Raw genomic sequence first — 27,069 nt, 5'->3', positions numbered from 1 at the left:
AAAAAAAAAAAGTTCTTTTCCAAATTATTTCTGCTTGAACAGGAGGCAAAGGCTGAAGCCAAGGAAGAGTTCTGTTACTGGCAGACTGTCAGGGACCATCAGCAAAAGCTCAAATTTATGGAGCTTTATGTAGGAGGCACCGTTATAAATTGTCGCCATGTATTAAGCACTTATGAATGAACGTATTCATTCGTCCCTCTCCATCAAGGGCCATGAGAGGGGCACACGCCACCCCGGCTGGAGATGGAACAGCGCGGCAAGGGTATAGCTGGTCCAGTTCACACAGCTGGGGAGTAGCCACACCAAGGCTGCAATCCAGGCACAGCTGGGGAGAGAGAAATACCAAGTGCCAGACAAGGGGTTTGTTTGTTTGTTTGCTTTTGGCCCGGCCAGGGATTGAACCCATGCCACAGCAGCGACCCAAACTGCCGCAGTGACAATGCCGATCCTTAACCCACTGTGCCACAAGAGAACTCTGAGGGGTTTCTGCCCACGGCATGCAGAAGTTCCGAGGCCAGGGATCTAACCCGTGCCGCAGCAGTGACCCGAGCCACGGCAGCACCAACCCTAGATTCTTAACCACTAGGCCATCGGGAAACTCCTTTCAGTGGGGGTTCTTTTTTCTTTAATCTGAGGTTAGCAACGACCAAGGCCTGAGCGCAGGCTCCCACTGTGGCTCTACCCCTCTGCTGGTCTCTTGTTTATCCTCTGGCCCAAACAGTTAAAAACTTAACAAGAAGGATGGAGCCAAGAATTCCACTTGCAGACGTGATCAGCTCCTTTATGCTGGGCTGCGATTTTTCTAGATTACTCAGCCGCTAGGCGGGAAGCTGGGCCAAGGACAACCCTCTGGTGAGAAGAACAAGTGTTTAGAGAGCCAGCACCCCCTCCCCCGCCCTCCTCCTCCTGCAGGAGGCTCCCTCCTGGAAACTCCCTGAAGGCTGGGGCTGCAGCTGCAAGCAGCAGTTCTCACGGGCCTCCCAGCCCCGCAAGGCCCAGCTGCAGCTCACCCTGCCTCCCCTTAGTACCAGCGGTGACCTCCTGGGCGCCAGAAAGGTTAGAGCCAAGAAGGTAACTTGAAAGAAAAACAGCTTGCAGCCCTTCCAGTGCCGGTTAAGGCGTTAACTGGTTGTGTGGGTGCTGGCACAGGGTGGCCTCCGTTCTTCATCCTGGTTCCTGCACTTACCAGCTGGATAGAGTCAGAGCCTTGGTTTCCCCATCTGTAAAGTGGGGATAACACTGGCATGGACCCATAAGGTGCCGAGAGGATTCCCCAGGTGGAGAGAGTGTTTAGCATGGGGCCTGTGCCTCCCCACAGTTGGCCTCGCCCCCCTCCCCCTCCCTGATGCCATTCTTTCTGTGTGTGTGCTTTTTTAGGGCCTCACCTGCAGCATATGGAGGTTCCCAGGCTAGGAGTCCAATCGGAGCTGCAGCCACCCGCCCACGCCACAGCCACAGCAATGCAGGATCCAAGCCGCGTCTACAACCTACACCACAGCTCATGGCAACACTGGTCCTTAACCCACGAGGCCAGGGACCGAACCCGCAACCTCATGGATCCTGGTCAGGTTCATTACCGCTGAGCCACAATGGGAACTCCCGGGACGGTTCTTGACCACAGGCATCCTCACCCCTGTCCAGCCATCACTGTCACCCAGTTGGAGCCCAGGCACAGTGCAGGAAGGTCTGTGGCAGCCCCTGCCCCGCCCACCAGATCCCACGGTCCTGGGTGCCTGTGAGACTCTGCTTGAGCCTCACACATACTCCTGCCCCATGTCCCAAGGAGCATAGTGGCATGAAACAGCAAATAAAAAGCACCACGGTTGAGAGACCACAGAAGAAAGGAAAAAGCCTTTTTCCTGCTTTCTGAACAAGCAGTCCCACATCTTCATTTTGCACTGGACACTGCAAAGGATGTGGCTGGCCCTCGTACCATCTGATGGCGTCCGAACCTCAGAAGGGATGGGATGCTGAGCCACTGTCAGGGGCCACCTACCAGGACAGCCTTTGGGGGAGGCCAGAGCCTCACCAACTGGGGCTCCTTGGACCCAGACATTCTGCTTCACTTTCAGGCGGGGAGGCAAAAATGCTCCCCGGTGTTATTAGAACAGCGAAGCCAGCCAGGTGCCCAAAAGGGAGGGAGGGTCAAGTTCACAGCCCAGTGAAGAGAACTTAGGGACCCGAGAAAATCTCGCGATATTTGCAAAAGAGGGGGAAAAGGGCGGTTTCCAAAAGCCCTGCACCACATGGGCGTCATATGCACAGATGCGTGGGGACCACGAGCAGAAAACATTGGCCCGATCCGCACTTAAGTACTGACAGCTGTTCTCCTCGGGTGGGTAATGTTTTCCCTTTGGTGCTTATCTGCGTGTTCCAAGTTCTCCGCAGGGGGCGTGTCTTCCTCTTATCATCACGCAGAGGCAGGATGGTGCAGGGGGTGAGGTCAGGCTTGCAGTGCCCACTTCGGAGCAGGTTCAGAATCAAAACAAGTCTTATCGTTGAAATTTGAATATTGGGAAAAACTTGTCTTTTCTAAGTAGGTTGGCTCTGGCATGGGAATAAACACACACGAGCCTGCCCAAGTTCAAAGCCCAGTTCTGGCAGTTCCCTGTTGCGGCTCAGTGGAAATGAATCTGGCTAGCATCCATGAGGACCCAGGTTCGATCCCAGGCCTCACTCAGTGGGTTAAGGATCCAATGTTGCCATGAGCTCTGGTGTAGGTCACAGACTCAGGCTAGGATCCTGTGTGGCTGTGGCTGTGGCATAGGTCCAAGGTAAACATGCATCACTTTATAATTGCAGAGAAAATGTGACTTAAAGGGGAAAAAAAAGCCAAAGTGTGGTTCACTAAGTGCTGATGGGGAAAGCAGGATAAAGGCAGCTTAGCCATGTTGGAACATTTTTCAGGTCAAGGTCACATGGGGATTCCTGAGCATGTCCCAGGCCCTTACTCAAGGCTGCCCCCACCTTCATTTGTACATCTTCTCATTCACACAAAACCCAACACCAGGGAGACAGATAACCATGCTAAGTTGAGGCTGTTAAAATATCTATAGCTAAATCTGGATAAATGGATAGATGCAAAGAGAGATAGAGAAATACATAAATACATAGAGAGGGAGTTCCCGTCGTGGCTCCGTAGAAATGGATCTGACTAGGAACCATAAGGTTGCGGGTTCGATCCCTGGCCTTGCTCAATGGATTAAGGAGCCAGCGTTGCCGTGAGCTGTGGTATAGGTCGAAGACGTGGCTCAGATCCCACCTTGCTGTGGGCTGGCGTGGGCTGGCAGCTACAGCTCCGATTAGACGCCTAGCCTGGGAACCTCCATATGCCACGGCAGCGGCCCTAGAAAAGGCAAAAAGACAAAAAATAAAAATAAAAATATACATAGAGAGATGCATACATATCTTTGTCTGTCTATCTATCTATCTATCTATCCTTCTCCATATCTCTCTTTTTTTTTTTTTTTTTTTTGTCTTTTTGCCATTTCTTGGGCTGCTCCCGCGGCATATGGAGATTCCCAGGCTAGGGGTTGAATCGGAGCTGTAGCCGCCGGCCTACGCCAGAGCCACAGCAACGCGGGATCCGAGCCACGTCTGCGACCTACACCACAGCTCACGGCAACGCCGGATCGTTAACCCACTGAGCAAGGGCAGGGACCGAACCCGCAACCTCATGGTTCCTAGTCGGATTCGTTAACCACTGCGCCACGACGGGAACTCCCCAAGCACATCTTTAACTAAAGCTGTGAAACAGAATCTGTCCTGCCCACAGCACTCTGAGTGTGTCCCTGACACGGGACTGGCCGTGTTAGAGTAATTGCTCCTTTACTTGTTTACCACCCTCCCTAACATCCTCGAAAGAGTCTTTCTATCCCTGGCATCACCTCAGCACCTGGCACAGAGTCTGCTCAATGAATTGATGAATGGCGTGCGTGAAGTCATGAAAAAGCGGAGACTGGCATATCAAGATACAGACATAGAACGAGATGGGGGATTAGCTTTGGGCTGATGGAGAGGGGTCAAGGAGAGGGGAGGGGTCAAGAAGGGGGGTCGAGGAGGGGGGAGGGGTCGAGGAGGGGAGGGGTCAAGGGGGAGGGGTCAAGGGGGGGATGTGCAAGTAAGGCTTTAAAGATATGCCTAAGTGGAGTTCCCTTCCTGGCTCAGCAGAAATGAATCTGACTAGCATCCATGAGGACTCAGGTTCGATCCCTGGCATCGCTCAGTGGGTTAAGGATCCGGTGTTGCTGTGAACTGTGGTGTAGGTTGCAGACGTGGCTTGGATCTGGCATTGCTGTGGCTGTGGTGTAGGCCAGTGGCTGCAGCTCCAATTCAACCCCTGAGTGCAGCGCTAAAAACAAAAAAAAAACCCAAAAAACAAAAAAAGGCACGCTCCCAATCCTTACCAGAGAAGGCAGGAAACAGAAAAACAGGGAGACCGAGAAATTTTTTATTCAACTTTGGGTTTTCTTGGCTTTGTTTTTTGTTTTGGCCTCACCCATGGCCTTGAACTTTCCCAGGCCAGGGATCGAAGCCGCCCATAGTAGTAACCCAGGCCACTGGGTCCTTAACCTGCTGAGCTACCAGGGAACTCCAATTTACCCTTTTACTTATTTATTTAGTTTTGCTTTTTTAGGCCCGCACTCACGGCGTATATAAGTTCCCAGGCTAGGGGTTGAATCAGAGCTGCAGTTGCCCGCCTACACCACAGCCACAGCAACGCCAGATCCAAGCTGCATCTGCGACCCACAACACAGCTCACAGCAATGCCGGATCCTTAATGCACTGAGCAAGGTCAGGGACCAAACCCACATTCTCATGGTTAATAGTCAGGTTCGTTACTGCTGAGCCACAGTGGGAACCCCCAATTTACCCTTTTAAATTGTACAATTCAATGGTTTTTCATAGATTCAGAGTTGCACAACCATCAATACTACCTAATTTCACGACATTTTTTACACCACACTCAAAAAATCCCTTCATATTTAACAACCACCACATTTCACCCCAACTCACCGGTCCTGGGCAAACACTAATTTAAGTTCTGGCTCTTTGGATTTGCCTACTTTGGAAACTTTACATAAATGGAATCATGCAATATATGTCCTTTTACGTAGTGTTCTTTCACTTATTATGTTTTCAAGGTTCATCCATGCTGTAGTGTAAGTTTGACCATGATAGATCTGTGATGGTTAAATTTATTCACTCTGCTGAGCACCTACTAGGTGGGGGCCCAGCTAGGAATAAAACCAAAGGTAACTGCTGCCCTAGAGGGTTTCTAGTGGGGGAGAGGGTCAATAAGTCAAATGAATAAGAAAATGATCCAGGGAGTTCCCGTCGTGGCTCGGTGGTTAACGAATCTGACTAGGAACCAGGAGGTAGCTGGTTCGATCCCTGGCCTCGCTCAGTGGGTTAAGGACCAGCGTAGCCGTGAACTGTGGTGTAGGTCGCAGAGGCGGCTGGGATCCCGCGTTGCTGCGCCTATGGCGTAGGCGGGCAACTACAGCTCCGATTGGACTCCTAGCCTGGGAACCTCCATATGCCAAGGGAGCAGTCCTAGAAAAGGCAAAAAGACAAAAAAAAAAAAAAAAAAAAAAAAAAGATCCAGAAGATTATACAATGGTAAGGCTAAATGAAACGTAAAGCTGGAAGTGAAGAGAGAGAATGTGACTTTAAACAGAGGAGTAGGCGAAGGCCTCGCCTTAGGGTGCATGCAGGGGACCTTCGCCCTAAGACTGGACCTAAGACTGGAAGGAGGTGATGGCTGGAAGATGCCACTGCGCTGTCACCTCCCAGCGCTCAGGTCTCGGCCAGCCGCTCACTTCCCCCCAGGCCTGGGACCGTGCCCGTCCCGTCCGCTCCGTGTCCCTATGCCTGGAATGGCGGGCGACCCCCACTACGCATTTCGCGATGCGTGACCGTGTGTGGCGCGCCCAGGCAGCGACCGAGCCGGGGGCAGCCCAGGGCTGAGCGCCAAGTGTGGGCGCGGACCCAGCCCTCGCCCCGCCCCGCCCCCCGCGCGCCCCGCCCCCCGCGCAGGCCCCGCCCCCGCGCCGCCTGAGCCCGCCCCCTCCCGGCCGCCGCCATTGGCCGCGCGCGCCTCCGCCCTCGGCGTCGCACTTCCTGGCGGAGCCATGGCCGCGCACCCGGCCCGCCTGCGGGCTCCGGCGCCCGGGCCCCGCCGCCCCGCCCGCCCGGCCCCGCCGCCGGGGCTCCCCGCGCCGCGCCCGTAGCGCGCCCTCTCAGGTGGGCCTCTGCGCGCGCCCCCTTCCTGCCCGGGCCCAGCCGGAGCCGCGCGCCGTCCGGGGGCCGGGGCGGGGGGCGGGCCGGCCTCACCGGGGTCCCGGGCCCCGCGAGCTGCGCCCCCGCCCCGCCCCCGGGATCCCTTTGTGCTCCGGGGATGGCGGGAGGGCGGCGGGGCGGGCGGAGGGGCGGTCGCGGGGTGGGAGGAGGGGGCCGCCGCCCCCGCAGGTGGAGGTGCGGCCTGGGCGGCCAGCCCCGCGCGGCCCAGCTGAGTGTCCCCGCGTCCCGCCGCGGTTGCTGGCCCCCGGCGCGACCCAGCTTCGCCTCCCTCCGCCTCCTCCTAGCCGGCTCGAGCCTGCCCGGGCGGCCGTTGTACCGGCAGTTCCGCCAGGGGGTGCCGGGTCCGAGCGAGGGACAGCGACGTCCCCGGAGACCCCGCCGGCGAGGCCCGGGACGTGTGAGTGCCCGCGGGCATCCGCTCCCATCTCAACGATGCTGTCTCCGTCAGTGCTGAGGTCGGGCAGGATCTGGGATCTGGGTCGAAACCCGGGGAAAGAACCCGAAGAGGAGGCTCCCTGGGGACCCTCCTGGCCTGAGGTGGCCTCTGTTCCCGTGTTTACCGAAAGACCTTTTTACACCAAACTGGGGATTGCCGCTGTCCCCACGGATGGCCTTGACCCGTCACCTGCTTTCAGCAAGCATGGAAGCAGCTGACACCCAACACTCCTGTAGCCCTTGGCCCCAAACCACCTGCCCGCAGACAAAAGGGAGCCTCCACAAGGGGAGACGCTCTCTAGAAATCTTGGCCTAGACAAGAAAGCTTTTAGCACTGAGGTCAAACCTGAGCCCTGACTGGCTGCCTGGGATGAGGGAGACTTTCTGCTGTGTGACCTTGGGTGGGTCCCACGGCCACCTGAGCCTGGATGTCAGAAACAATGGTGGTACCTGTCTTAGAGGATGCAGGTGAAACAGAGAAGTTAGGGGTGAGTAGGAGGCAGCGCAAGGAGGCCCGGGTCCTTCCCATCCCCCCTCTCTGAGCCCCCTCAGCATCCGAGGGGGAGTCAGAAAGGACAGGGGCAGGGGCGGCTGGTCTTTGTCACAGAGTTGCTGATTGGTCCAGAGAAATCTGGTTGTCCTTTCCTTCCCCCAGGAAGTCGGCAGGATGGACTGTGCCCAGTTTTATTCCTCCAGGGGGGACACTGCCACCACCTCTGTGTGTCCCTGATTGTCTTGACACTGTGCTGACTGCTTGTCACATGATTTTCTATCAACAAAGTGTTCACTCGGTGACAGATTGACTCTTCTCAACTCAGAAAAATTCCTTCTCAAACCGTCAGTGCCAGTTTGTGACCCGTGCCCACACTGCTGGCCTCATCCTTTCTCTGTGTGCTCCCATCCTCCGAGGTCCCCCATAGCCCAGCTCAGTGCTCTTAGTGAGTTGCCTGGCATTTCAAAGCTGGAAGAAACTTTTAACATTGCCTGCTACACCAGCCCACTCCATAAACTCAACCTTGAAGTCTAGAGAGGTTAACTTGCCTTTTCAAGTTTATCTTGGATATTTGTGGTGGGACATATGTCCCCAGCCAAAGTTTCCTGCCTGTGAGCACTTTTTTTTTTTTTAAAGGCCAGGTGGAAGAGCCTAAGGGTTAAGAGCATGAAAGCCTCCTTAGGTTGAAATCCTAAATCCGGAGTTCCCATTGCGGCTCAGAGGATTAAGACTCTGACTGGTATCCATGAGGATGTGGGTTCGATCCCTGGCCTTGCTCAGTGGATTAAGGATCTGGCATTGCCAAAAGCTGTGGTGTAGTTCACAAATGTGGCTCAGATTCGACCCCTAGCCCGGGCACTTCCATATGCCCTAAAAATAAAAAATAAATTAAAAAAAATCTTATTAAAAAAAAAAGAGGCATTCCTGTCGTGGCTCAGCGGAAATGAATCCGGCTAGAAACCATGAGGTTGCGGTTTTGATCCCTGACCTCACTCAGTGGGTTAAGGATCCAGTGTTGCCACGAGCTGTAGTGTAAGTCGCAGACGCAGCTCAGAGATGGCGTGGCTGTGTCTGTGGCGGAGGCCGGTGGCTACAGCTCTGATTAGACCCCTAGCCTGGGAACCTCGAAATGCCCAGGGTGCGGCCCTAAAAAGGACAAAAGACCAAAAAAAAGAAAAAAATCCTAACTCTGCCTCTCTTTCCTGTGTGTAACGCTCGATCGACAAGTCACTTCCCCTTACTGCCTTCAGCTTCCTCCTCTGTGAACGGAGGATGGTGGCAGTTCAGGCCTCCTAGGGTTGTGGTGGGGATTAAACCCGTGACGACGGAAAAGCACTTAAGACAGTGCCTGGGTCTACACCATATTTGATGCTTGGTAGGCGTGACGGCGCTGCATTCTTGACTTCATGAAATGTTAGTCTCTCCAAGACTGGACCGTGTTCATAGAGCATCCTGGGGAAGGGCCCGTGTCTGTCCACTTTTGAAGCTGGACGGATTCCGATTGGCTTCCTCACCATCCACTAGTTTTGTGACCTTGAGCTCAACGTCCTCGTGCGTAACGGTGGTGTCAGTGGCATCAGCCTGGCCGGGTAGTTGTGGGAGTTCCATGATGGGGTGCTTGTCCACCCCTTAAGGCCCCCATCTGGGCTCTGAAACGGTGACTCTTGTCATTGTCATCCTGATCTGTGGAAAAGGCCCTGTTGCGATCAGGCGTCGAAAGGTAGGTATTTGTAGGAGGGGGGCTAAGACACACGATGCGGTGGGATTGTAGGTGAGACGGAACATGTGTTAAAAGCTCTCAGCCTAAGAGAGTCCGCGGTACAGTTTTCTCTCCTTTGCTGCGGGTGGTCGTGTCGCTCTTGCTGCCATTGATGCCTGCCAGCAGAGCCAGCGATTCGTGCATGATCTAGAGTTACTGCTCCACGCTCAGAAGTCCTGTTCTTCCTGCAGGGCTGCCGTCTCCTTTATCATGGAAGGAAGCCGGCAGACGCGAGTGTCTCGGCCGTACAAGATCAGCGAGTCGTCAAAGGTCTGTGGATGGGTCGCTCGCCGCCTGGGCACATTGCGTGAGCTCTTTCTCATGAGCTCATTCGTATTCACAGGCTCATTTTCGGTTCTTGGTGGCAGTATTCATCTCCTTAATGATGCCCCAGAAGTGGCACAGGCTAGGAGTGGCAGAGTCGTAAAATCAGAGCAAGTGGGAGTGGGGGGTGCGCGGGCTGTTTGAAACACAGCCCGCCTCGTTTACCCTGCACCGTGCCTCTAAGAGGTCTGCAGGACAGGGTAGAGGCCATGGGACAGGGTAGATGCCATAAGGGTGGGGGCTGCCTTCTCCACGGACACCTCCGTGGCATTTTTGAGGTGTCCATGGAGAAGCCAGCCCCCATCCTTGTGGCGGGGCAGCACTTCGCATACCCGGATGTTAAGGGCCCCGAGGGAGTCTTTCCCTGCTCGTGACTTTCGGGGACCCTGGGAGCAATCGGGGTGGGTTCCCCAAGGCGAGGCTGCCGACCTGTGTCATGCCGGGGGCGGGGCGGGGGGCAGGTGATTCATTAGACGTGCCCTTGCCCAGCCCGACCCCAGACTTGCAGACGTAAAATCTGAGAGCAGGACCAGGAAGTCTCTACCTTAAGCCAACTCCTCAGGTGACTTGGGGGGGGGCAGTCTGGGGACAGTCCAGTCCCTGCTTATACCTGTCCCTTTATAAATATGTATAATCCTAAGTTATTACTGAGTGTCCTTTTTTGAAGACGGAATGTCATGGTTACCTTAGGTCGTAGATTCTCCATGGGGCTAATATTGCCCATCAGGAGGCGGAGTGGACCCTGAGAGCTGTGGAAAGAATTTTACTCTTTTCCAATATAAAGCCCAGCTGTACCCACAGCATACGTGCGGATGTACAGACTATATATGGTGTTAAAATGGCTTGGTGAGGAGTTTCCATTGTGGCTCAGCGGAGATGAATCTGATTAGTATCCATAAGGATGCAGGTTCAATCCTGGGCCTTGCTCAGTGGGTTAAGGATCTGGCATTTTTGTGGCTGTGGTGTAGGCTGGCAGTGTAGCTCTGATTTGACCCCTAACCTGGGAACTTCCATATGCCACGGGTGTGGCCCTAAAAAGCAAAAAAAAAAAAAAAAAAAAAAAAAAAAAAATGGTGAGCTGTTATGAAAAAATGCCTTAACCATAAAAGCAGACTGAAAAAAAGATTAGGAAATACCACTTTGGGAGTTCCCTGGTGGCTCAGCAGGTTAAAGGTCCAGCGTTGTCACCACTGTGGCTTGGGTTCATTCCCTGACCTCGGACCTCCCACGTGGCACAGGTGTGGCCAGAAAAGAAAAAAGCAAAGCCAAGAGCACTGTAGACAAAAGGAAATTACGAGCAGCCTATTGATGCGAGGAGAAGGAAGGGGAATGCGGTTGGACAGATGTGTGAAAAAGAAAAAGAGGGCTGTGATTTTCAGGAGAGGTTGGTTCCCCTGAGAAATGGTCCCCTGTTTCCATCTGAGTGACCGGGAAGGCCCTGCCAAGCCTGGCTTTATCCGCTGCGAAAGCCCGGTCCCACTGCCGACTCAAAGGGGCTTTGTTTCAGAGCTTGGCTGCAGAGACAGTGTAGCTTTCTAAGTTCGTAGCGCTAGAAATCTTTGTCCCTTCACGCCAGATGCCCAGCTTGTTTCTCTCTGAATGGAAGCTTTTAGGAGTAGGCTTCTCTATCCCTTGCCTCATTGTGTACTGTTCCTCATTTTTTATATTTAAAACGCACCCAGGAGTTACTGCTGTGGTGCAGTGGGTTAGTGATCCGGCTTGTCTCTGTGGAGGCGCCGGTTCAGTCCCCGGCCTCAGTGCAGTGGGTTAAGGATCCGGCATTGCCACTACTGCTGCATAGTGGCAGATGTGGCTTGAATCTGATCCCTGACCTGGGAGCTTCCATATGCCGTGGCTGTGGCCAAAAACGGGCGGGGGGGCCGGGTGGAATGCCCAAATCATAATATTCCCTTGTTTTTCTCAATATTCAGCACACCCGTGCAGCCAGCACCCAGGTAAATTAAAGAACCGGACAGCCACCCTGCCAGCTTCCGGTCCTGCAGGTCTGCCTGCCCTTGCACTTATAAATGGAGATGAGGGCAGGCCTCTGCGTGCCCAGCTCCTCACTCTTGTCATCCTGCTTCTGGGTTCACCCCAGTGGCCTTGGGTGGTGGTGGCTTGTACCTTTCTCATAGTGGTGGAGTCTTCCATGGTGTGTCTGCCACTCGTCATGGATCTGCTCTAAGTGTGTTGATCCACTTTGATGCAGAATTCTTTTTTTTCTTTTTTTGGTCTTTTTGCCTTTTCTAGGGCCGATCCCGAGGCATATGGAGGTTCCCAGGCTAGGGGTCTAATCGGAGCTGTAGCCGCCGGCCTACACCAGAGCCACAGCAATGGGGGATCTGAGCTGCGTCTGCAACCTACACCAGAGCTCACGGCAACACCGGATCCTTAACCCACTGAGCAAAGCCAGGGATTGAACCCTGAACCTCATGCTTCCTAGTCGGATTTGTTAACCTCTGCATCATGACAGGAACTCCCCAGAAATCTTTTTTAATAGAAAATACTCCCTACCTGCTGCTTTCTGTCCTGTGTTAGACCCTGAGCACGTATGTGTCTTCACCTTGCCCAGCCTCTGATTAAGGCGCAAAATAAGAGGGAGCTCCCGTCATGGCTCAGCAGTAATGAACAGGAACAGGATCCACGAGGACGCAGGTTCAATCCCTGGCCTCGCTCAGTGGGTTAAGGATCAGGCGTTGCCATGAGCTATGGTGTAGATCACAAATGTGGTTCCGATCCCAAGTTGCTATGGCTGTGGCAGTAGCTGCAGCTCCGATTCAACCTCTAGCCTGCAAACTTCTGTATGCCACAAGTGCAGCCCTAAAAAGGCAAAAACAAAAAAAAGATCAAAAAACAAACCCAAGAGAACAAACAGGGTTAATACCATAGGAGAATGTGGGGGCTCCACGTTTCTAAATTGTGAGAAATGCTGTAACTTGGTTACTGATGCCCCTTTGGAGTCAGGAAGCGACGTTTGTCCATTTTCGTTCTCATCTCTGCTGTCACACTAGGTGAGCGGACATGCGCTCGAGTCAAGACGCAGGTGGAGAGCGCACCGACCTCCTTGGCACAGACTCCCGGTCCCGGCCTGGCTCCGGGGAGCAGGTGTCTCCCCTGGCAGCTGTCTTCCTGGGCTTTCCCCTGCCCCCACCCCTCCCCAGGGCTGTTGCCCTGTTTACACGAGACCCCCATTCAAGTGCAGTAGTTCCAGCGCCCCCACCAGCTTAGAGACAGCTGGGAGCCCAGGGTGGCCGCCAGAAGCCTGATGCCCCCACTTGCTTTCGGTGACATCAGCCTCCCCATGACTCGATAGCCCGCTGCTCTAATGCTTTATAAATTTTTATTTTTTGGGGTGGGGGTAGCTCACATCTGTGGCATGCAGAAGTTCCCAGGCCAGTGTTTGAACCCAAGCCACAGTAGTGACCTGAGCCACAGCAGTGAAAACGCCAGATCCTTAACTGCTAGGCTACCAGGGAACTCCATGCTGTAGTGCTTTTGTATTTCCTCCCTTCACTCCATTCCCAAGAGGGCCCCAAGCCAGAGTGAACTGGAGCCCAAACCATTCCTGCTTAATGAGAAGCCACAGCCAGGCCAGCCTGGCCCTCTGACTAACCCGAACAAACAGGGATATCCGTGTGTGGACGCTCACGAAGCCCTCCTGGAACGTCAGGCAGCACAGCCTGGCTCCCTCGGCTGGGAAGCGGAGGACGTTTGGGGAACAGCTCTTGGCATCCTCAGAGGTGAGGCCGTCGCCGAGGCTCTCGCATGGACGGAGCTGAAATCGGCTGGACGAGAAAGGGCCGCAGGGAAATGATGCATCAGAGGCAGGGAGGAGCAGGTTTGGGAGGAAGGAAAAGCCGCCTTGGCCGTGGGCCACGCGTTGAGAAGTAACCCCTAGGGTCCCAGGAGCCAGTCCCCCAGGTGCTCACCCCGCTGAGCCCTCAGCCCCCTGCCCTGCCCTTCTACCCCCGTGCCCTGCTCAGGCCCTCCTACCTGGCTGATATTTCTGAGCCGTCTCTTTTTCTATACGCTGAATTTTCTCGTTGCTTTTATAGGGAATTAATACAGCAGCGTGGCACATCCTGAAAGCCCAAAGCATAGTTAGTTCTTCAGGGATTTAGAAACCGTTGTCCAGGTGTGAGGTTTTGCATCCTCAAAAGCCCAGGGCAGGCAGGTAACAGTCCGTAAATATCCACCCATCTGAACTGATTTCATTCATTCCTATTAAGTGTTTGTATTGATTGATTTGCTAATTCCAGGGTAGCCTGGTGGTTACAGGTTTAGGCTCTGGAGTCAGACCTCGGTCCGATCCCAGCCCTGCCCCTCAGTTGCTGTGGGACTCTGGGCAGGTTTCTTAGTCTCTCCAATCCTGATTTTCCCTCGCCTGGGTAAATGGGGTTCTAATTGGCAGTCCCCCGGGGGTTCTTGTGCTCCCCAGAGGAGTGTGCATCTTGAGTGCTTAGCACGATGCGTGGCCCGTCAGCTCCAGGAAGAGACCGTGCTCCTGCATCTCAGAGGTGTCTCTTTTCACCCTGGCAATGACTGGTGAAGCCGTGCTTCTGCAAGTGAGGCCCCCGAGCACGTCTGTCTGGATCTGCTGCTAAGTCTCGGGGACCCGCCTCATCCCTGGGCTGCTCTCCGGGGCGTACCTGTCAGCGCTGCACCTCCGCCTAGCTGACGGCCGCGGCCACTGACTCTCCTCGGCTGTCCTGCTTCGGGCCACGCTCTGGCTCACAGCCCACCCCCCGACCCCTCCCTGTGAGGCCAGGGACGGAGGCTCAGAGGCTGCTCCAGACTCAGTGCGGTCACAACGCTGCAGAGCAGGGGCCCGGGGATCCAGCAGCTTCGGCTTTGGGGCTGCACCCCCCCAGCTGCACAGCCCTCGCAGGACAGCGTTTCCAAACTCCGTGCGCCAGCCTGGCGAGTGGAGAGGGAGGACGGCAGGGAGGGGAGAAAACTTTCAGGCATTCTGTTCATAGAAGAGAGGGAGAAGACAGAAGGGAAAGAAGGATGAAAGAACAGGAAAAAGAAAGACCGAGCTAAGAGTTTATAAAGAAGGAAGAAAAGGAACTGTGCCAGTACACACGCACACACGAGCGGCTTTGCTTTCTGGAGGCGCCCGGACCCTCGGCTGCTCTGTGTCCTCTTCTCCCTCGTTCCGCTGTGTGGTTGGGTTTTCATGTTGGCCAGGGCAAGGGCATGCTGCAGCTTGCGATGGGATCTCAGTCCTCAGACCAGGCATGGAACCCAGGCTGCAGCGGAGAATGTGCCAGGTCCTAACCACTAGACCACCAGGGAACTCTCTCTGCTGTGTTTGAAATGCTGATCTTGGGCCCCAGGTTGATCACGGGGCCTCCTCGCGGGGGCGGGTTGGCAGCCCTCTCCCCCCTGACGTGTGCCCCCCCCCCCCCGCAGGTGTACCGCTGGGCCGACCACTCGACCACGGTGCTGCAGCGGCTGAATGAGCAGCGCCTCCGTGGCCTCTTCTGCGACGTGGTCCTGGTGGCTGACGAGCAGCGCGTGCCGGCCCACCGCAACCTGCTGGCCGTGTGCAGCGACTACTTCAACTCCATGTTCACCCTGGGCATGCGCGAGGCCTTCCAGAAGGAGGTGGAGCTGGTGGGCGCCTCCTACATCGGGCTCAAGGCCGTGGTGGACTTCCTGTATGGCGGCGAGCTGGTGCTGGACGGCGGCAACATCGACTACATCCTGGAGACGGCCCACCTGCTGCAGATCTGGACGGCGGTGGACTTCTGCTGCGAGTACCTGGAGCAGGAGGTGAGCGAGGACAACTACCTGTACCTGCAGGAGCTGGCCTCCATCTACAGCCTCAAGCGGCTGGACGCCTTCATCGACGGCTTCATCCTCAGCCGCTTCGGCACGCTGTCCTTCACGCCCGACTTCCTGCAGAGCATCTCCATGCAGAAGCTGTGCCTCTACCTGGGCAGCAGTGACGTGCAGCGGGAGTGCGAGCACGACCTGCTGCAGGCCGCCCTGCAGTGGCTGACGCAGCAGCCCGAGCGCGAGGCGCACGCCTTCGAGGTGCTGGAGAACATCCATTTCCCGCTCATCCCCAAGAACGACCTGCTGCACCGCGTCAAGCCGGCCGTGTGCGCGCTGCTGCCGCGGGAGGCCAACTGCGAGGGCTTCATCGAGGAGGCCGTGCGCTACCACAACAGCCTGGCGGCGCAGCCGGTCATGCAGACCAAGCGCACGGCCCTGCGCACCAACCAGGAGCGCCTGCTCTTCGTGGGCGGCGAGGTCTCCGAGCGGTGTCTGGAGCTCAGTGACGACACCTGCTACCTGGACGCCCAGAACGAGCAGTGGGTCAAGGAGACGCCCCTGCCGGCCCGGCGGAGCCACCACTGTGTCGCCGTGCTGGGGGGCTTCATCTTCATCGCGGGCGGCAGCTTCTCGCGGGACAACGGAGGGGATGCGGCGTCCAATCTTCTTTATAGGTATGACCCCCGCTGTAAACAGTGGATCAAGGTGAGATTAAAGCCAGATTATTTCTTTACTCTTGAGGACTTTTGATCGTAACCTAGCCTTGACCGCCCCCTCCCCCTCGGGCCTTGACCACTGTCCTGCTGCTGAGCGAGGTGTGATGGTACAGGGACGCGCCACCGTCCCTACCCTGGGTGGGGGCCGGGAGGCTGACCAGCCGCCTCGTGCCGGGGCAGTCGGTGTCCAGAGCAGCGCCGACCGGTCGAACTTTCCACACTGACAGAAACGTGCGGCATCCCTGCTGTCCCGTGTAGTAGCCACCGGCCACACGTGGCAGCTGAGCGCTGGGACTTTGGCCTGTGGGACTGAAGAACTGAGTTTGCAACGTTATTTTATTGTAGTTAATTTACATTTGAGTGTAAGTGGCCTCAGGAAGCTAGCGGCCACCGTAAGGGTTGGGACCGGTCTGAAAACCTGACCCGTGGCTCCAGCCGCCTCCTGTGTCTCAGCGTCTCCGCCAGGCTCCTCTTTGGGAAGAGGTTTGGAGCTGGTTGAAGGAGGCCACGAAGGCTCCCTTCTGGTAGGGGTTGTGGCCTCCAGCAGGTGTGGCACTCATTCCGGGAAGAGCCAGGGTCTTGGTGTCAGACCCAGGTTCTCACCCCGGCTCTGCTCAATGGTAGCCGGGGGTCTCAGACCCCTTCCTTGCGCTCTGCACATTTCAGCTCCCCCTCCCCAGGAATGGGGGCGCGGAGGCCTCCGGGGCGGCCGGTTGGCAGGTGCACTCCTTTTCTCTCTAGAACCAGAGCGCCACCCACAGATGCCCGTCTCAGTCTTCCTGCTCACACCTCCGTCCTTTTACTGCACTTAGTGTCTTTCTGAGCTGAAGGCTCAGAACAGACTCAGGTGATCTTTAGTTTTATTCTCAAACATCGAAAACCAAAGTCTCGGTCTCGCCCCCAGAAGGAGGCTCCCGGCCAGGCAGCCTGTCCCCAACACCGTCCTAGTGGTGGCCGCCCAAATGTATGGTCTCCTGTGGTACTGTGTTCACTTGTGTGTCCTGCCTGGATGGCTTTTTAAAAAAGAAACAATGAAACGTGGCTCTTCTGTTGCCCTTTTCCCGCTCAGCGCTGCTTTCTTCCCTCTGCCGGGATGGCAGGCAGCACGAACCAAGAAATACCGGATGGAGCAGGGCCGGGGAGATGAGCTTTTATTTCAGGAAATCCCTGCATCAGCACTTCTGAGCAGGCTGTCCCGCAGAATTCCAGCCCATGAGGTTGGCCACGTGGCCAGACAGGTTTCAGGAAATGCGTTCTCCAGCCCTCTTCTTGGGGACTCGCATAGGCTCGAGGGTCCCGGGGGCGCTGAGACATCCCGCCTTGAGAGCCCCTCTTTCTTCAAGTCGGGCTCCCTTCCCAGACTCGAGTGGCCACCGCCTCACCCTCCCGGGTTGTGCCTTCCGTGGAGCATGTTTGGGGACATGGGGCTGGATGCTGACGCTGACGCAGGTCTGGGGAGGGGAAGGAACAGGTGTCTCGCCCCTTAGGTGGCCTCCATGAACCAGCGCCGCGTGGATTTCTACCTTGCGTCCATTGAGGACATGCTGGTGGCCGTCGGTGGCCGGAATGAGAACGGAGCTCTCTCTTCGGTAGAGACCTACAGTCCCAAGACGGACTCCTGGTCCTACGTGGCCGGCTTGCCAAGGTGATGGGGGTTTTGTGGCGACTTTGGGTTACCGCTCAGCCCACCTCCCTCCCTGGATATTTTGGCCTCCGATTCCAGGAAGAATCTACCGGCTTGTAGCTGACAGCAGGTAGATTTGGGGAGCAGAGGGCGTGGTGGTGATGGGTCAGGGTGCCTGTTCTGGGCCATCCTAGTGCAGGCGTCCCTCTGCCGCTGAGACAAACGTCCCTGCGTTGCTGAGTCCCGTCCCTTCCTGAGATTCAGGGGGCGCGTGCTGCGTCGTGAGAGTGAGAGTTTCCTGGCAGCGTCTCTGCCTTCGGGCAGGAGGCGTTCAGGGGCTGGGGGGTTACCCATCGTCCACCTGACTCCCTGTTTCCTCCTCTGTGAAGGGGGCGTGGTGAGACACCCACCCTGTAGGGCGGGCTGAGGCCTTCTGGGCCCCCTCGGCGTCCGGCACACGCGGGAGACGCGCCAGGGTTGGGTCCCTTCCTGTTCTTAGTGTCCCGGCACCGAGACGTCCGTCCACTGCCTTAGTTACCGTCAGGTTTGGCGGAGGTGCCTGCGTTACTCTGTCCAGTTCCCTGTCGTCGAACCTGCCAGCGCACCTCCTGAACCAGGCTGCTGCGGGCACGTCCGGGCGTCTTGGGGCCTCCATCCCCGGGAGTCACAAGGGTGTCTGGGGTGAGAGCGAGGCTGGGGTGAGCCCGGCGCAGCCCCGAGCTCCCTCTCCGTCCGTCCATCCATCCGCGCGTCCATTCCTGTCTCCGCAGGTTCACGTATGGCCACGCGGGCACCATCTACAAAGACTTCGTGTACATCTCGGGGGGCCACGACTACCAGATCGGGCCCTACCGCAAGAACCTGCTGTGCTACGACCACCGGACGGACGTGTGGGAGGAGCGGCGGCCCATGCCCACGGCGCGCGGCTGGCACAGCATGTGCAGCCTGGGGGACAGCATCTACTCCATCGGCGGCAGCGACGACAGCATCGAGTCCATGGAGCGCTTCGACGTGCTGGGCGTGGAGGCCTACAGCCCGCAGTGCAACCAGTGGACCCGCGTGGCGCCGCTGCTGCAGGCCAACAGCGAGTCGGGGGTGGCGGTGTGGCAGGGCCGCATCTACATCCTGGGCGGCTACAGCTGGGAGAACACGGCCTTCTCCAAGACCGTGCAGGTCTACGACCGCGAGAAGGACAAGTGGAGCAAGGGCACCGACCTGCCCAAGGCCATCGCCGGCGTGTCCGCCTGCGTCTGCGCCCTGACGCCACGCCTGGAGGACAAGAAGAAGAAGGGCAAAGGCAAGCGGCCCCAGGACCGCGGCCAGTGACCGCCCCCGGGCGGAGTCCTGGCACCGTTGTGTACGACTTCGCAGCTTTTTTTTACTTTTATGATTTTTGGCATTTCTGTGACACCACAGTGACCGATTAAATCTTCTCTATAACTTTGCATATCATCCTGCTTGAATAATTAAACCCGGCCCCAGGCAGGCGCAGTCCCTGTGCCTGCCTGCTGCCTCCCATGTTCCAAGTCCCTGGGGTGTCCCCTGACCATCCCCTGACTGTCCCCCGTGAGTAGCTGGGGCAGGGGCGATGCCCACATTTTTGTAATGAAACAAAGGGCTTTGGTGGGACATTTCAGACCCCCTAGTCCACACCTCCCCAACCCTGGCTGAGCTGTTAAAAAATCAGGTTCCTGGGCCCCACGTCGGAATTGTCCATTCTGAAACCACCAGGAGGCGGGGGGGGAAGTGCCTGGAACCCCTTGTAACCATTTCCTGGAATGACGGCCTCAGCCTCGTTCAGGCATCCAGCATGTTCGTCTCCCCAGTGGGACACAGAGGCCCCTGTGGGTGCCTGAGTGACCAGGGGTCACCCGCGTGCGCGCTGGGCAGCCAGGTGACACGGGAGACCTCTCGCCAGGGAGGTGTCCCCACCGGGGTTTCTCCTGCAGGTGGCTGCTGCTTCTAAACAATCCTGTTGCTCCTGCTTGGTGACCTTCCGAATTCTTGCGGGCTGTCGGTCATCACGGAGAGAAGGCCCGAGGCTCTTTGTGATCGTGTTTCTGTAATTGTGCTTTTTCCTTTTGCTCTTTCCTGGAACCCACAGTTCTTAGATCACCGACGCACTGAGGCCTGAAGATCTCCAGGGATTTCTCAGGAAAGAAGAGAGGAGCTCCTAGAATTGTTTTCTGTGACTCCTGCTCCCAGAAGCCACAGGAGGCGCCCACGGCCTGAGGGCGCATTGGCCCTGGGCAGGAGGAGGTGGTCAGGTTAGCCCAGCGCCTCCCCGACCCCTGCGCCAGGCGCCAGACCCCGGACCCTGGTCCCAGCCCACTGCTGCCCAGCAGCTTTATGCTTCAGGCTGCATTCCTGAGCAAGTCTGGAGCTATTTCCCCATCATCCTTAAGCCACCGAGTGCGAGCACGCCCAGGCTCCTCCCAGGGCTTAAGCTGTTTCCGTCTGTAGGAGCCTTGGAAGTGGATTCGGCACCTCCTTTTGGGAGGTGTGACCACCCCCCTGCGTTGGCTCCTGCAGTGACTGTAACAGACTGTCACTGCTGTGTCCCCCTTCGGGTGTCCGCAAGGGGACAGGAGTGGGCTGGGTTTTAATCCCCAGCCAAGGGAGGGGTGAATGATCTAACTCTGGCTGAGGTCCGGTTGTAGAGATGCAAACGCTTCAAGATTTACCATCAGCCCTGCTCTCGGAATGAGCCTCTGGTTCACATTCTCTCTGCTTCTCTGTCTCCTTGCTGCACTCCCTTCCCTTCTCCTGAAGGCCTGGGATGTCTTGGATGGGCTTCTTTCTGGGGTGACAGGGGAGCCGCGAGCAGGCGGGAGCTGAAAGCGTCAGTACCCAAATGCCTGCCCTCTCTTGCGACCTGTCTGCATTTTGAGCTGGTTCCGTGCATATGGAAGTTGCTAAAGGCTTACACGCTCTTGGGAGGTTCTGTAAGGTGTACAGTCAAACCAAAAATAGTGTCCATTTTCTCGGAGGCCTTTTATACACCACTGTGGTCTGTTAAAGGCTCTGGGGAGTCCTCCGGTACCTGTTAATCCTCCATCAGCCCGGCATTTCCAGACTTCGTTGGGTCTGAAACCCCACCCTCTCTTTTTTTGTCTCAAACCTACTCCAGCTCTCCATAAAACACGTTTTGCAGAACTACTGCCAGCTCAGGATAGCTTGCCCCTTCCTATTCCAGAAAAGTTTCCTTATTCGAAGACCCTTTAGAAGGCACAGAACCTGTGGTTTATTGTTCCTCGCTCAGCCCAGGAGCGGAGAGGTGCTTGTTCAACCAGAGTCCAGGGGCAGGGCAGGGCAGGCCGCGCACGTAGAACCACCCGTGCTTCGGGGAGCGGAAGGGCTCTGACCTTAGGAAGAGGACGGCGATGCATTTTTAGCCCACGCCGCTCGTACCTTTGACGGCTGGACGTGTCCCAGGATAGAGGTGTGGTGCTGGTCTCTGTTCCGACGCTCTTGTGCCTTGTGGGTCGCATCCCGGGCCCTGCACCTGACGTTCTGCGCTGTCTCTCTTGGCGCCATGAAGGATGTTTGCCACGTCCACGCCTCAGAGTGGTGACCTGATCGAGGTGGCGAGCGTTCTTTTAAAGGCGGACTTGATGAGGAAGTGGCCTTTTGTAGATCAGCTTCAAGAGCTGGCGGTGGCTCCACTGGGCTGAGAAAGGTTTGCGAGCTCCTCGGGGGCTGCGGAGGGGCTCGCAGTGACCCACGCGCAGTGTCTGCCCAGATGCGGAAGAGCAGAGCGAGGGCGCCGTGGCCGGCCTCTGCCATCTGTGTGTTTAAGACGGAAAGCACCGCGCCGTGCAGTCCAACCAAGAATGCAGAAAACGGCTCGTCAGCCGGATGAGCAGAGCGGGGGTGGGGGGTCCTGTGCAGGGAGCATTTGAACGGCAGCATCATGGCATAGTGTGGTTGCACAGTGGCAAGGGCCCGCGTTCTCCCGGCTGCCCTCATGAGACAGAAGTGGCAGCTTTGGCCATTCTTCGGGCGGACGCCGCTGCGCTGAGCCTTGAGGACTCTTGGATCATCTTATTTCGATCTTTCAAAATGGGCATGATGGGCTTTTCTTCAGGTTTTGATTTTGTTTCCTTACTTTTAAAGAACTAGAGGTTGGAGTTCCTGTCATGACGCAGCAGAAATGAATCGAATTAGAAACCCTGAGGTTGCGGGTTCGATCCCTGGCCTCGCTCCGTGGGTGAAGGATCCAGCGTGGCCGTGAGCCGTGGTGGAGGTCGCTGATGCTGCTCAGATCCCGCGTGGCTGTGGCTGTGGCTCCGATTGGACCCCTAGCCTGGGAACCTCCATGTGCCACAGGTGTGGTCCGAAAGAGCAAAAAAAAAAAAAAAAAAAATTTTTTTTAATAAAAATAACTAGAGTTTTAACTTCGTATTAGTAGTAGGTTTTGAGTTTGCTCCTTACCCAGGTTAGAACCCTGTCTGCTTAAGGCACTCGCGTAATGAGAGACAGGAGGCAGGCTAGAAAAGCTCAAGAGCCCTCGTCTCTTAGCGTGGTCCTTCCGCTGTTTAAAGTGCAGAGATGACCCTAGCAGCTTGCTTGCGCATACGGCTCAATCTGTTTTTACTCTCCTGCTGCTTTAGCAACCTAGATTTTCAGGTCGGACTACTTCTAGATCTTGATCTGAGCAGAAAACCTCGGGCATTTATACTGGGGGCGTCCCTCCCCTCGCCCCGGAATGATAAGTTACCCTCATGGCGATTTAGAAGGGTGCCCCGTTTCACATGGGATCCCAGAGGCCCAAGGGGAGGGGAGTCCCTCCCAGGTCCAGGGTCCTGCTCTGAGTTCGGGTGAATTAACCTGTGGTTCCGAGTGCCTGGCCCCTAACCAGGGAAGTGGAAGGACCCTCTGCCCCCTCCCCCAGGCCCTCCCCGCTGCAGTTAGCAGCCTCCTCCTCCATCCTTCCTGGGTCCTTGTGGCATGCGGCTTGGCCAGTATCTCACCAAGCTTTTGGTTCTCAGAACCTTTGGCCAGGATGCCAGACCCCTGCGCCCACACGTGGAGGGGCAGCTCCGGCCGTGTGGCCTGGACATCTTCACTGTCCCCGTGGCTTCTGAGCTTCTTCAGAAGGGAAGGGGTGGTGTCCCGGCCTCTGACATAAACCTTTGAAATGTAGGGCAGCTCCACGGGTGCCTGCAGAGCCCACCCTGTGTGTCCGCCAGGCCTGGCAGCTTTTAAAGTTTTTTGAAATGTTTTGATACTTTTTGATACCATTTGCTAATAACTGTTTTGTAGTTGCCTGCCGGGTTTTCCACCTCCCCCCTCCCTCGCCCCTGGAGCTAGTGCTGGACGGGCCGGGTGTCCCAGGCTCAGCCCCAGGGTCTTCCCCCCCCCCCCCCCCCCCGCGGCTGGGACTTGGAGCTTGCTCTTCTCCAGGCTAACACGAACCCTCGGCTCGTGTGAGGTCACACATGGCCCATGCGGATGACCATCTTAGGCCCCCAGCTGAGCAAGAGGGCACTGCTTTGTCATGGAGACCCTCTAACACCCTGAGACTTTCTGCATTCCTTCCAAAGCGCCTACCTCAACAGAGCGTGCAGAGTTGAAACCCGAGGGCTGATCTATACGTCCCCTTTCTGATACGGGTCATTCCTCAACCCAGGGCGTGGCCGGGGCCGCGCCTGTCCACCCCTTCTTTTAACCAGACTTGGTACCCTGACATGCGCAAGAGCTGCAACCGTGAACCCTCTTGCGCTTGATCGAGTTAGTGCCCTGAGTTTTGGAGGTGGTTCCTTTCTTTTTTCTCCATTTTGCATGGATGGAATTTGTGGCTTCGCAGGGTGTTTTGGGGGTCTCAAGAACTTATCTTTTGGTGGCCTTAGTTAAAAGCATTGCGTGAATGCACAGATAGCAGTGGTGGAGGGGGCGGAGGGAAACCCCCTCCCTTGTCACTCTCCTTCGAGAAGAGAAGAGAGCCTTAAGCCGTCTTTACAGATTTGCAGTAAAGTCCTTTCGGCTCAGCTGAGCTCCATCCTCAGCACCAGCCCCCTTGCAAAACTGGAAAGACAGTTGATGGTTGAGTAATTCATGGGGTGTATTCTGGCTACTAATGTTACTGAAATCTGTAATTGTGTCTGTGCTACTTTTTTGCTTTGTGGCTTTTGTATTTGTAATTGGATGACACCCAAAGCATTTCTGTGTCTTACCTCTTCTTAATTTTCTGCACGTTGGTTTTGTTTCCCCCTTTGTTGCTAACCCCATAAAGAGTATTCAGTTCTCAAAACACATTAAAAATGATTTGCCTGCTAGGGTATGGCTTATTTTCTCATTACGTTCCTAGTCTTGTGTGGTTATTGTCATAATCTTCAGTCCTCTTTTCTCTGCCCAAATGGAAAAGAACCCATGTACGTTGAGCCCAGACAGAATGTGGAACTTAACCAGGCTGGGAGTTCCCGTTGTGGCTCAGTGGTAATGAACCCAGCTGGTATCCACCCTGAGGATTCAGGTTCAATCCATGGCCTCTCTGGTTAAGGATCCACCATTGCCGTGAGCTGCTGTGTAGGTTGCAGATGCAGCTCAGATCCCATGTGGCTGTGGCTGTGGCCGTGGCCAGCAGCTGCAGCTCCGATTCAACCCCTAGCCTGGGAACTTTTTTTTTTCTTCTCTTTTTATTCTTTTTTAGGGCTGCACCCATGGCATAGGGAGGTTCCCAGGATAGGGGCCTAATCGGAGCTGTTGCTTCTGGCCTATGCTAAAGCCACAGCAATGCCAGATCCAAGCTGTGTCTGCAACCTAAACCACAGCTCACGGCAACTCCAGATACTTAACCCACTGAGAGAGGCCAGGGATCGAACCCGCAGCCTCATGGTTCCTCATTGGATTCATTCCCACCATGCCACTACAGGAACTCCTCCCCTAGCCTGGGAACTTTGATATGCCATTAAAAAAAAAGAAGAAGAAAGAAAGGAGTTCCCGTTGTGGTGCAGTGGTTAACGAATCCAACTAGGAACCATGAGATTGCAGGTTCGATCCCTGGCCTCGCTCAGTGGGTGAAGGATCCGGCGTTGCTGTGAGCTGTGGTGTAGGTCACAGATGCAGCTCGGATCTGGTGTTGCTGTAGCTCTGGCGTGGGCCGGTGGCTACAGCTCCGATTAGACCCCTACCCTGGGAACCTCCATATACCGCAGGAGCGGCCCTAGAAAAGGCAAAAAGACCAAAAAAAAAAAAAAGAAAAGAGAAAAGAAATTAACCAGACTGTTTTCTTGTGTTTTAAAAGGCTGGGACATTTCATTTCTGCTCTCATTGTACTTCTAATGACTGTATTTTACCAGGAATTTCATTCAGATCCATAATTGCAGCCCAAAGTCCTGGGTCCTGAAATGAAACTATTTGCTTCAATTTGTGTCGGTTGGGATAATTAGGAAAGAAAAAGAGACAAGCCTTGTCTTATCTTCATCAGAAAGCTACAGTAACATTTCCCTAAGAACTGAGTCCCCTGACTGCCCTTAGGGCCCAAGGACAGGAAGATAGTTCCCTGCCCTGCTGAGCTCTTGCAGGGCCCCACGCAGGCCGACAGGCCCAGTCACAGTCGGGCAGTTCTTCCCTGAACCCTCGGCAGTTCAGCTCTGGGAGGATGGCACGAGGGGCCGCCCTGCCCGTCACTCCTGGAAACTGGATTTTAGTTTGCCTCTGAGCCAATGAGCTGCCCCAATGGGGTATGGGCTGCCAGGTGCTAAATCGCTTGGATTCTTGCATTTGGAGAAGAATCTTGGGTCAGAAACAATACGCCTCTTTTCCAGATCAAGCGCCCAGAGCTCGGGCTCGTTACCTTAGCCAAGTCAAATCACCTTACCTCCCAGCAGGTCCGGGTTCCGCTGTCTTGAGTCCTCTTGACGGGAGAGCCTGAGACCAGGGCTTGAAGGCGGGTGGCTGATCTGGGGAGCTGGTCCCCAGGTTCCCAGCAAGCGGGAGCCAACCAGGAGGGAGGAAAAGTGAAGACGGTACTTTATCTACCACCGAGTAGTGAGTCGCCCCCAAGTCATAACATTTGGTTATTTTTGCTGCCAAACCTGAGGGTTGCCTGCGCTTATGGAAGCAGCTCTCACCTGGGCCTCATGGTCATGGCCCTTGGGGCCCAGTGGGGCCCGAGACAGCGGGGCCCTCCCCTCTCCTTCCTTTCCCTCCACTCTGCTCCCCCCACCTCTTTAGGCTCCCTGTCTCCTCTCTCCATCTCCACATGCCACCCCTCCCAGACTTGCGGGCTAGCAGCCATCGTTTCCCAGAGCCAGTGTCCCAGGTGTGCTTAGCAGCCAAATGGCTGCTGCGTCCTATTCCCCGATGGCATCACAGTGGCAGTGCCCCAAGTTGGGGGGACTGGGGATAGCAGTGGCACCTCTTGCTGGTGTTATCAGTGAGCTGGCCGCCTGGGTCTTTCTCACACATCACCTGCCTGAGGAAGAAAGGCGAGAGCCTTTACTGGCCTCTGCCCCCCAGGCAGGGCTGCTCCCAGGGCCCTAAGGACCTCTGCTCCTGGGCTGCTCTTCTGACTGAGCCAGCTGTTCCGTGACATGCCCTGGGGCAGAAAGCAGCAAGGTGTGTGATGGAGGGGGTGCCATGCTGTCCACAGGACACCAGGGGGGCCCATGTCATAGCAGCAACAGAGGAGGGCAGGGCATCTGTGTCCCATCCCAGAGGCCTCTGTTATGCCTGGAGCTGGACTTTAACCCAAGTCTGCCATCTCAGGCCCTGCTCTTGTTTCAACCACTTGAACATGACCGCCCGTGTAAATTCCTGCAGGGTATTCTGTCCCCAGAAGGCCTTGCAGGGCTGCTCATGGGAGCTGAGGGCTGACCACGGGCCTCCACTCAGCCATCAGCAGATTGCTGTCCCCACGCTGGGCTGGCAGGGCAGCGTGGGCTGGGCGGAGGGCAGCGAGGAGCCAGGCCTCCCTCTTCAGATTCACACACGGGGTGGGGGGTCCACACTGAATGTGAGCTGAGGCCAAGGTCATTGTCTCCAGGACGTAGCCACATCCTCCATGGAGCCTGACAACTCTGAGCTCGCTCGCAAAGGTGCCAGCTATTCACCAGGTTTGTGTCGGGCAGGCGGGGGGTGCTGGGATTACAGTGGTGAAGAGGCGGCAGCAGACCAACGAAGCCAGGTCAGCTAGGGACAGTGACAAAATGCCTTGAAACCCAGCAAACTGTACATTTTAAATGGGCAAATGTTATGTGTATAAATTATGTCTCAACAAAGCTTTTTTTTTTTTTTTTTTTTTTTTTTAATGGTATATGGAAGTTTCTGGGTCAGGGATTGAATTTGAGCCACAGCTGCAATTTACATGACAGGTGAGGCAACACCAGATCCTTTAACCCACTGCTGCAGGGCCAGGAATTGAACCTGTGCCTCTGCAGCAACCCAAGCCGCTGCAACTGGATCCCCAACCCCTTGCCCCACAGGGGGAACACCTTTGGGTTTTTTGTTTTCTCATGTTTTGTCTTTCTTCGGCTGCAGCATGCAGCAGCTTGATGGGGGGATCTCATTGCCCAGACCAGGGATCGAATTCCAGGCGCAGTAGTGAAAGTGCCGAGTCCTAACCACTAGACTGGCGGGGAACTCCCCAAAACTTTGAAATCAGTATGCTAAGCTGAAGAAGCCAGGA

General features: G+C 55.9%; 1 protein-coding gene across 1 annotated transcript; it reads left to right on the top strand.

Moving 5' to 3' along the window:
* Positions 6,096-23,716, top strand: KLHL36 (kelch like family member 36). The gene is made up of 5 exons (XM_021093726.1): positions 6,096-6,246; positions 9,182-9,260; positions 14,730-15,803; positions 17,302-17,459; positions 18,209-23,716. Exons 2-5 carry the CDS (start codon positions 9,201-9,203, stop codon positions 18,762-18,764), a joined length of 1,848 nt encoding a protein of 615 aa, XP_020949385.1. The 5' UTR covers positions 6,096-6,246; positions 9,182-9,200; the 3' UTR covers positions 18,765-23,716.

This window comes from Sus scrofa, chromosome 6 (genome assembly GCF_000003025.6).
Source record: "Sus scrofa isolate TJ Tabasco breed Duroc chromosome 6, Sscrofa11.1, whole genome shotgun sequence".
NCBI classification, from domain to species: Eukaryota; Metazoa; Chordata; class Mammalia; order Artiodactyla; family Suidae; genus Sus; species Sus scrofa.
Note: the sequence above shows the minus strand (reverse complement) of the source record. Positions and strands in the feature narration are given on the sequence as shown.